Source organism: Gekko japonicus, unplaced genomic scaffold (assembly GCF_001447785.1).
Source record: "Gekko japonicus isolate JY-2015 unplaced genomic scaffold, Gekko_japonicus_V1.1 scaffold1905, whole genome shotgun sequence".
In the NCBI taxonomy this organism is placed as follows: Eukaryota; Metazoa; Chordata; class Lepidosauria; order Squamata; family Gekkonidae; genus Gekko; species Gekko japonicus.
The window spans coordinates 265,174-276,471 of record NW_015175418.1 but is presented as its reverse complement, the minus strand read 5'-3'; the positions used below and the strand labels follow the sequence as shown (position 1 = coordinate 276,471).

The 11,298-nt window shown below is 46.4% G+C and overlaps 1 protein-coding gene across 1 annotated transcript in view; it reads left to right on the top strand.

Moving 5' to 3' along the window:
- The window catches only part of STK32B (serine/threonine kinase 32B), a 58,433-nt gene that overhangs the window by 9,175 nt on the left and 37,960 nt on the right, over positions 1-11,298 (top strand). Inside the window, 1 exon segment of the mRNA XM_015425776.1 lies at positions 3,041-3,214. Within this exon segment, the coding sequence (XP_015281262.1) occupies positions 3,041-3,214 (174 nt within the window).

The following is an 11,298-nucleotide window of genomic DNA, read 5'->3' as shown; positions in this document are numbered from 1 at the left end:
CAGAAACCGCTCTTTTTCAAGGACAGCTCTTATCAGGACTGGCTTGCCCAAGGTCATCCAGCCAAGTGCAAGTGGAGGAGTGGGGAATCAAACACGGTTCTCCCAGATTAGAGTCTGCGCACTTAACCACTGCACCAAACTGGCTCTCTGTAGGGGAGAAGATATGCTGTGACTGGGGAACACAGTTATTTCTGCGAGATCTTCAGGCCCCACAGGGAGATTGGCAACTCCAGTGACTGTTTAAGGGAAAATTGGAATATGTATTTGTGATGACCTCCTATTGGGGACGACTAGATTTTACTTTAAATTAAACTTTATGTTTATAAAATAGGTAGTTCTGGCTGCCACCAGGCATTTTCTAAATTCCAACTCCCCTCTCTGCTTCTGGTTTTGGTATTGTGACCCAGGGTCTTGGCTTTCGAGGATCTATGTGGTCCTGAGGAATAATGGATCAGGCTTCTGGGATAAACTTAAATAAAAAGGATTTATTGAAAGAACAAATTAAGAGGTTGTTTAAACTGTAACTGTTTAGGAAATAGGTATGTGTAAGTATGTATGTCAACTGTATCACATAGGCTATTCTCTTTGTATCTTTAACTCTCTTTAAGAACTGTAGTTTCACTTTACAGATATATACTGCTTTCTCTCTCTGACTCCACACAGCACTGACTTCACATAGAACTGATTCCACTCAGAACTTTCAGCTCGTGCTCTCTCTCTGACTCCACACAGCACTGTCAGACCTCTCACTGACTGAAAATCCAACTGCACAACATCAACTGCTTTTTCTCCAACTGTCATTATTCCAACTGTCATTCTCCAATCTCTCACTGACACACCCACACAGATCCACACAGAATAACTCCTCTCACACTCTGCCATCCACCAATCACAGCACACTAGTTACTATCAAACATTTAAAGGGACACACACACTCTCAAACAAGGAATCATTATAGTATTTTACCTCAGGACACATTCAATGAGGGCGATCTGGCTGCGATATCTGTCACCCCATTGATCGCCAGGGTTGACTCCCAACAGCAACAGCAAACTGTTTAGAATGTTAGAGGCAAAGGCCAATCAGGCCACATATGCAAATGACCTCTGTGTTCCGACTGGCTATGGGGGGGAGAAGAACAGCAAACTGTTTAGAATGTTGGAGGCAGGCAATGCAGCCAGTGGATAGGGACAGCTTCTGAGTGACACATCATGAAGTCAACTGATTTAGGAGCGTGTGGAATGTTCAGAAAGTGCCACCCCACTTTACAATTATATATAAGGAGAGATGCCTCAGTTGCCTGGGGTTGAACCAGTCAAAGTGCTGTAGTACAAATGACTCAGTCTGGTTCTTGTTTTTATTTAAAAATATCCCATTTCTTCCCTTCTAGTTACTAGCTCCTTTTATTTGAGGATAATCTAAGAATCTTGGGGGGGGGGGGGGGTTTGTGCATGCATACTCTGTGTGTGCATGTGCGTGCGCACATGCATGTCCATGTGTGTTACTGCATGCATACAGGTGGTTGGAAAGCAGGTCTCTGTTGTATCAAAGTTAAAAGAAACACATTTCCATTTCAGATGGCTTTATCTTTAGGTCCAAAGAGAAACACAGGTGTACAAATGTATTATATGAAGATGTAACTTTTAAAAAAAAAAGTTTTTCCATGATGCACATGGGTGGCACATGAAACCATCTCTGAAACTAAAAACCAATTTGGAAAAACCAAGTGGGGGACCTGCAAGGACTTGCAGGGAGCATCTCTCTTTCCCCTCCCCCATTATTTCCTCCAACAGGCAGACCCCATATCCTCCCCCTTTTCCATGCTTTCTCTTCCCACTCACCAACCAACCTTTTAGCTGCCCCTTTTTCATTTATTCCTCTACATATCTCCCCAGTGGGGACCTAAAGCAGCTTACATTGTTCTCCTTTCCTCCATTTTATTCTCACAACAACCACATGAGATGGGTTACTCTGAGAGTGTGTGACTGGCCTAAAGTCACCCAGCAAACATCCATGGCAGAGTGGGGATTCAAATTCAAATCTGGGTTTCACAGATACTAATAACCGCAGCACCACACTGGCTATAATGAGGTTGGTGCTGTTGAACAGTAGCGAGCAATTACGCATGGGCGAGTCCTGCAAATTGCATGGTAACAAGTTGCCTAGTGGTTACCGCAGGGCATGGACCTGATGATTCCTCTTTACAAGGCACTTAGAAGAGCCCTGCCCTCTCCCACCTGCCTTTTACTGATAGAAGCCAAGACCTGAAGGCTGGCAATGCTGTTGTGGTTGCCTAGCAACCTCCACAACATCACTGAGCGGGCATTTGTTTCTTAAAGCTACAGGTGCTTCTTCTAGTATTTTTTTGAGGGGGAGGGTTGACCCCCCATGTATTTTTGTTTTTAGATTTCAGATTTTTCTGTAAACCTGGGGAATTTTTCAGACTTCTTGAAAGAACTTTCTTGTCTGTTCTGGGCTCCAGTCTCTGGATTTGTATCCACAGATGTGGCCATTTTGAGAATTAATATACTTATAAAAGCTAGTGAGATCTCAGACTAGTATTTTTGCCATCTGGAACTGCCATTCTTAGATTTGAATATTTCCTCCAAGATCCACGTATATTAGTGAATGTCTAATGATGTTGAGAAGAATAATGTCTTGCATGGGGGGGGGGATTACCTTTTGGTGAGTCAGTTTGGTGTAGTGGTTAAGTGCGCGGACTCTAAACTGGGTTTGATTCCCCACTCCTCCACAGGCAGCTACTGGATGACCTTGGGCAAGGTATAGTTCTGTCAGAGCTGTTCTCTCAAGGACAGTTCTTGATAGAGCTCTCTCAGCCCCACCTACCTCCCAGGGTGTCTGTTGTGGGGAGGGGAAGGGAAAGGAGTTTGTAAGCCACTCTGAGACTCTGAGTGAAGGGTGGGGTATAAATTCAATCTATTCTTCTTCTTTTGAATGTATCCCCACTTTCTGCACCTCTTTATTTGGAGTCGGGACTTCTACAGCCAATAGGGTCTCATTTCCTCAATTATTCCTCCAGGTATTCTTTCCAGGATGAAGAAGACATGTTCATGGTGGTGGACCTGTTAATGGGAGGAGACTTACGCTATCATTTGCATCAGAATGTCCAATTTAATGAAGCAGCAGTGAAGCTGTATATCTGTGAGCTGACCCTGGCCCTTGACTACCTGCAGAGTTATCGTATCATTCACCGGTAAGTGAACAGCCCTGAAGTAAAAAAAAATAATTCCAACTGAGGTCACAGCAGTGATTTGTTGGGGATTTTGTCTAGAGAGGCTGGGACAAGCAGATGATTTGCATAAGAGTCCCTTGCCTTTGCTTCCTCTGTTAAGAAATACGGTGACCTGTTTGAGTACCACTCTCACTCTCTTGGTTTGTTGTTTGGGGGCAAGCAGAGTGGGAGAAGGAAAAGGAGGAGGAGCACACTTGCTTTGTTGAGCAGGAATGGGAAATAGAACACAATTTCAATCCTTCTGTGGTACTGCTCTCAAATTCCAGCTCTGAGAATTTCCTCTGATTCTGTTAAATACTGTGTTCTAGATGCATTGCAGTGATCAGCTCCAGTTTATCAAGTGATTTCAGTGAACTACAAGGACAACTAGCAGGGCTTGAGCCCTGCTTATAAAGCATGCGAACACCACACCCAACACATACCCACTCCCAGTGATAGGCTATTTACATTACACTACTTATCTATTGGTTTACTCCAGGATCCTGGTGAGCTATTGTTCTAAATAGTACAGCTTGAGGAACAGCTGTGTCTCAATACATAACACCCCTCCCCCCTATGTTCCAAAGCTTCTTAACAAACAAAGTCTCTTAAGTAGGCTGGTTTGCATTGTTCACGGGTTGAACATCACAGTTCAGAGGGGTTGCAGTCTCTGGGTTGAGTCCAACATTGCTGGTATGATGCTGGCAGACGGTAGCAGCATTGGCATGACATCAAGACAGTCTGTGTCTGCTTGCTCAGGTGCTGCACCTGCTGTTCACTGTCTGGCTGTTCACTGCCCACTGGAAGCTCCCTCACGGGCTCTGGTTCCTGTGGCCATGGCAGCTCGGCATCGTAATCTTCTGAGACCGCTGACAACAACTCTGGTTCAGCTGGGAGGAGACGGCAGTGGAGCTGGTCTATGTGCCTACAAAGGACCTAACTGTCATCAGTAGACACCTCGTAGGATAGGGGTCCAGTAATTCGGATGACCTTGGTGGGAATCCAGGCAGGACTGCTGGAAACGTTCCTCGCGTAGACAGATATCAGGCTCCTGGTTCGATCAACTCATCGTCTCATAGACTTTTATAGAAAAGCTTTATTAAAACTAAGAGTAGTGATACACAGAGAGATGCTTTGTTCAGACTGATTAAAACATCTAAGATTACATTTCCCCCTTCTCATCTCTCCTTCCCTGGGTTTATGGCAGATCGGGCTGAAGGATCAAATAGGCATTTGGCAGAGTCATTTACATAGCAGGACGGTGCCCGACTCTGACATACTGCCCGCCCTAAACAGGACCTCCCCCCCCCGGTTTGTCAGGGAATGCCCTATGGAACCTCCGAACAAGGTGAGGGGCGCGCACATGACGCGCGGCCACCCATTCATTCTCTTCCGGACCAAACTCCTTCCATCGGACCAAATAGTGGAGGCCTTGCCCGCTCGGCTGGTCTCCCCCTCCCTTGCTTTGCTGCGAGTGAGATGGACCACACACCCCCCCGCCCAATTGCACTGGGGAGAAAATAGTGTCCATCACCTCCTCCCTCTGACTCGCGTGTTGCGGCAAACGTGACAGAGCATTAACAAGGAAGTTCGCCTTACCTGGCAGGTACTTAATCGTGAATTCTGCCCATCTGACCTTATTTGCATTCAGCCTTCTAGGCATACGGAGGGCTTCCAAATTCTTATGATCTGTCCACACCTCAAACAGCACCCTTGCCCCTTCCAGCCAATGGCGCCAGGTGCATAAAGCCAAACGCACTGCTGCTGCTTCCTTGTCCCACACTGCCCAGTTGCATTTGGCCCCTGAGAACTTTTTGGACACATAAGCCAACGGGTGCAACTTTCCATCGGGGCCTTTCTGTAAGATGGCGCTGCCCATCGCGAGGTCCGATGCATCAACTTGGACAATAAATTGTTTAGTCTCGTCAGAATGATGCAAAATTGGTTCGGAGGTGAACAATGTCTTCAGTGCCTCGAATGCCTGTTGGCACTCCTGGGTCCAGTGCAGTTTGCATGAACCTCTAACTGTGCTTGGGCCCCTCCCCTTGGTTTTCAACAAGTCCCTTAGGGGCAGAGTTACCTGTGCAAAGCTCTGGAGGAAGGTTCTATAGAAATTGCAAAATCCTAAGAAACTCTGCAGTTGCCGCCGTGTCTGGGGGTCCTCCCACCCCAACACATCCTGGACCTTTCCTGGATCCATCCCCAGCCCCTGCTGGGTTATGCAGTAGCCTAGGAACTCGATCTCTGTCTTGTGGAACTCGCATTTAGATAGTTTAGCATAGAGGTGGTTCTCGCGCATGAGTTTCACATGTGAGTCCATATCTTGCTTGTACACAAGCACATCATCTAAATACGCCACCACCCCTTTGAACAGATGCTTGTGTAGCACCTAGTTTATTAAGTTCATAAAAACTCTCGGCCCGCCACTCAATCCAAAAGGCATCACCAAGTATTCAAACTGCCCTAGCGGCGTGTTAAACGCTGTCCTGTATTCATCCCCCTCCCAGATGCGCACCCTGAAATACACATCGCGTAGGTCCAGCTTGGTGAAAAATCACCCCGTCACTGCCTCGGCAAGCAAGTCTTTGATCAGGGGGAGGGGGTAGGCATTTGACATGGAGACGGTATTCAGGAAATCGGTGCACTATCTCAAGCCCCCGTCCTTTTTCTTCCTGAATAAAACAGGGGCAGTGAACGATGACTTAGCTGGGCGGATGAAACCTCGTTCCCGGTTTTTATCTATGAATCTCCTTAGTTTCCTCCCGCTCTGAGGAGTTCATAGAGTACAGTTTCCCCTTCGGCATCTTGTGCCCCGGGAGGATTTCTATAGTACAGTCAGTATTCCGATGTGGAGGTAATTCATTCATTTTTTTCTCTTCAAAGACTTTCCTTAAGTCACGATACTTGGGGGGGGGGATGGCTTTCAGCTCCTCTCACGCCAAGCACACTTACTCCGGCACCTGGTTTGGCTCTGCTGTTAGCCTAAACTGCCCCCCATTTTGGGTCCCACTGGTGTGCCTTGCACCGGGGGTCTAGGAAACCAGGGTTTCCCAAGTACCATCGGGAACTGAGCCGTGGGATGCACTATGAAGCTTTGTAGTTCCCAGTGTCCCCCCCCCACCCAAATGGGCAATTTTACAGTCTGATATTGGCACGACTGCATCGTGGTGCCATCCAACTGGGAAAATACTACTGGCTCACTTAATTTTACAAGTGCAGCCCCGAGTCCAGTTACTAACAAGGGGCTGATGAGGTCACACGAGCACCCGGAGTCTATGAGGGCACGCACTCGGATGGAAGTGCTCACGTCGGGATTCAGTACAGTCACAGTAGCAAAAAACAGGGAAGACCCATTTCTCACCGAATCCTGCGCCGGTGTCTGGGGGACCTGCTGGTTGGTGGATGTCAGGCTCCTGGTTCAATCAACTCGTCGTCTCATAGTCTTTTATAGAAAAGCTTTATTAAAACTAAGGGTAGTGATATACAGAGAGATTCTTTGTTCAGACTGATTAAAACATCTAAGATTACATTTCCCCCTTCTCATCTCTCTTTCTCTGGGTTTATGGCAGATTGAGCTGAAAGATCAAACAAGCATTCGGCAGAGTCATTTACATAGCAGGACGGTGCCCGACTCTGACACGGAGTCACTGGGGGGAAATCCTCTGGGTGCCTCTTGGCTCTCTGGAGATGGGTGGTGCTCTGGGGCCCAATCTGGGTGCAGCCTGTCCAGTTGGGTGGTTAGGCACCTGCCCATGAGGAGTTCCATGGGGCTGTGGCCAGTGGTGGTGCTCGGGGTCACTCGGTGGCCAAAAATGAAAGCCACAAGTCTATGGTCCCAGTCTCTGTGGACCATCCACCAGAGGGATCCTTCATCATTTGCACCATCCTCTCTGCTTGCCCGTTGGTGGCTGGGTGAAAGGAAGCAGAGCGGATGTGCCTGATGAGGTAGCGGCCCATAAATTCCTGGAACTCCCCTGAAGTGAAGGCTGTTCCGTTGTCCATCATGACTGTTGTGTATTCACTCCATCTAAACCTATGTTAAGCTTGAGACCTCAGCCGGATTCTAAGCTGAAACAACACCATTGGCTGAAGCATGTTATGTAACCAATGAAATGTAAGAGTCTGTGCTGGAGGGAAGACAAATGATTGGATGTTATCTTTACAATGTGATTGGATGTTAACAATGAGAGGGCGTGGCTACCCCAGCCCGGGAGAGTTTAAAAGGAGCTGTGCTCCACTGTTGTTTTGTGGTGTGTCGTCAGATGTTGTGTGATCTTGGAAGTTCTCGTTCGTTAATAAAGCTGAATCACTTATTACTTACTTCGTTGTTGAGTTGCATACTTAACAACGACTGTGTTGGGTAGGCTGTGTGCTGAAAATCCGTTGGAGGGTCCAGATCGCTGCCTTGGAGGCAATGGAGATGACAAGCACCACCTCCAACCGTTTGGTGTACGAGTCCATCAAAATGAAGAATATTTGCCCTTGGAAGGGGCCTGCAAAGTCCACGTGTAGCTGGGACCATGATTTCTGGGTGGATTCCCACTGCTGCACTGGTGCCCTGGGAGGCTCCGGTCGGGTTTCTTGACAGACCTGGCAGTGCTTGACACAGGCCTCTATTTCCCCATCCATGCCTGGCCACCACACGTAACTTCGTGCCAAGGCTTTCATCCTCACAATTTACTTTACTACAACTCCAGTTTGTTCCATTTACTTAAATTGTTTCTAAATTTTCTTCTTAAGAGCAGTTGGTGCTGTTCTTGGTGCATGTGTGCCAGGTTTTGCATCTGGTTTCAGCTGTATTGGGTACAATCCTGGTATGCAGCCTAGTTCTGTAAATACATCTGAGAATTGGTCCTTCACTTTTTGTTTATTTAACTCTGTGTCTTGTGTGTTCACTAGTCACTAGTCTCACAATATGTATCAGGTTCAGTTGTTTACTTGTTTCCTCCATAATGCAAAATGTAAGGGTATGCATAAATTAATTGGGCTTGCACCTTAGGGTACAGTGTCTCAACACCTTTAATGGATATCCCTCACATCCTGTCAAGGCTGGTAAACCAGTTGTTTCCAAATTTACATCTGATAGCAGCTTGTGATATGTTTGGGCTGGCATGCAGTTAACATCAGCTCCCAAATCTATTTTGAACTGAATCACTTTCTCATTTTTGCCTAGTTTTACATCCACGATTGTTTCATTTTCCTTCTCTTCTGCATTTGTGACTGCGGCCAAATTAGTGTATCTGTGCTGCTATATGTCTCCAGAGGTCCCTCTCCTTTTTGTAGCTCATTCACTTCCTTCGAGGCTTTATTCTCTGCAAGGCATAGCTGGGTGATTTTTTTTTTTTCATTTATAACAAAATTTCCCACATGCTGGGCATTCCTCCCCTTTGCTGTATTTCTTTATACATTGTTTTGTCTTTCCTTGTCCAGAAACGTACTTCTGAAGAGTCCCCCGTTGATCTGTTTTCCTGCTTGTATCACTTCGCTTCTGCCTTAATTTCATGCACTTCTTGTGATTTATTTGGTAATATTTTCATTTGTGCTCTAAACATTTCTTATGCACGTGCTATTTTTAGTGATTCCTCTAATGTGAGTTCTTCCTCCTGGAGTAATTTCTCTACAGTTTCCCATTAAAACTCTGTCTTTTATTGTAACATCGCTGTCATGAAAAGCACAATCTTTAGGCACCAGGATCTTCTGGACTGTTTGGGGCGGGGGGGGGGGGGGGGGAGGCAGGCCCAGTGGCAGCAATGGGGAGGCAATAAAGCTAAGTGGAGTAAAGGATCCCTTACCCGTGATGGTGACCGGATCTGGTGGCAGAGAGGAAGCTGGGCCCAGATGCAAGAGCAGTGGCACTGGAGTGGGGTAACTGCAGTGAGTTCAGAGGCAGCAGTCGCTGCAGGGATTGGGTGGAGGAACCTGGCCCAGCAGCAGAAGCTAAAAGTTGTTGTGGGGGAAATAAGCTGTGGCTGCTAGAGTTGCTGGTGACGGGGGGGGGGGCTTGGAGATGACAGGGGGCCCAGGGGTGGAGGCTGGGAGGGGCTCAGATCAGTAATGGGTGGGGAGAAAGCCACAGCAGTCCCGGGATCGGCAGTGGCAATGGTGGGGGGAGAAGCTGCAGCAGGCTGAAGCCAGGAGCTGGTCTGGGCCTACCGGAGCTGTTGCGGGGGGGGGGGCAAAAGCCACAGTGGCCCCAAGGATGCAGTGGAGAGACAAGGAGAGTGACCCCCCAGCAAATATTGCGGGTTCTCACTTGTAATCTGTATGTTATGCAGAGTTCTCTGAAGTGAGTTGTGCACTGCTTCTCCACTTTCTTGGAAGAGAAGGGCAATGCATTTTCCATACCTTCCCCCTTACGGATGGTGAGTATGAGACTGCAGCCAGGGCACTGAAGGATTTTTTGTGCCCAAAGTGAATGTGGCAGTGAATTGCTACAAATTTCGCCCGCGAAAACAGAAACCCGGGGAACCAACTCGATCATCTACTGCTGCTCCTAGGTTGTCCCGTGATGTTAAAAATATGGTAGATGACACGATTAGAGATCAGTTTACTGAGAAAACAACTCTGCCTCGTATAAGAGAATGCTTGCTTCTAGAATCAGACTTCTCACTGGGAAAAGCCATAACCCTTCCAGCCCAAACTGAGACAGCTCTTGCAGAAGGCTAGATAATATCACTCAAACATCTATAATATCCGGCTGCAATTCTTTAAATTGTTTTCAAGGTGGTACATTACACCTTATAAACTACAGAAAATGAACACAAACAATGATTCGCGCTATTGGAAAGGTTGTGGGAAGATCGGTACCTACCTACACTGCTGGTGGGATTGCCCAAAACTAAGTAATTTCTGGGACGGAGTCCGAAAAGAGATCACGGAAATAACCTCGATAGATCTTAATTTTAAGCCTGAAGTTTTTCTACTAAACCATTGGAGTACTGATATAGATGCCAGGAACAAGGAAATAATTTCACTGCTTCTTGCCACAGCACGTCTGACGATAGCATCATGTTGGAAGTCACCATCCCCTCCAACGTTAACCGCCTGGCATGAGAAAATATGGGATCAGTTTGTGATGGCCAAGATAGCAGACAGAATTCATAGAGCTCAAACCTCACGGTCTTCTAACCTCAAATTTGAATCAACCTGGTTCCCAATCTTCTCATTTCTTACCTCACAGGATATAATGCCTGCAAATACTCATTACCAAAAATGGGTTCTAATGTAAAATAATAACAGCATTGCCCAAGGGATGCAATCACCATTTGTTGGTTTTATTCTTATTTCTCTGAAGCCTAAAAGCCTCTGAGTGGGACTGAAGGTTTCTCTGTAGGAATGACAAGCGAATGTTCATGTTATTCTTGTATGTTTATGTACAAACTGTTCTGGAAAATAAATAATAATAATAATATTTTTTTAAAGGCTAGATAATGAGCCTGGATGCAGGAGGCACAGTACAAAGGGTCAATGCAGACCCTTGTGAGGGTACCATCGATCAACGTCAGTCACTTCTCAGTCACGAGGATGACTTTATTAACGGATGTTTCACTAACAAGGTTTCTGTTTAGAATGGCGTACAATACATCAAGCAGGTAACATGAACAAAGTTCAAACAGACTCTATACCAATGAGATACTTTCCCGCCCGGGAAGAACAGCGCCAAAGTAATGGGAATCATAACGGTCTGGATATTCCAAAACATCGTAGTTCCCAGGCTCTGAGCGATAGCAGTAGACAAAAGCGATCTTCCTTATCTCCCACCTGCCCTTGAAGTGTTTTTGCGTTTCGCTAACAAGCTTGCCGTTTATGAGCATGCGCAAGGGTCACTAGGCAACAACTATCAACATATGAGTTAATACAGAAAGCAATGCAGGGTAAGAGGTCCTGACACGTGAAGCATATATACAATGGATCAAACATGACAGCTTGCTGACAGTAATTTATTTTTCTTTATAAAATCCGGAGAAGTCCTATAGGCCACATCTATCTCTTTTATTAAATCTTCTTGTTTGTAATCCATTAATGGGGCCAAGGCAGCCGCCAAGAGTTCTTTTAAGTCCTCATTT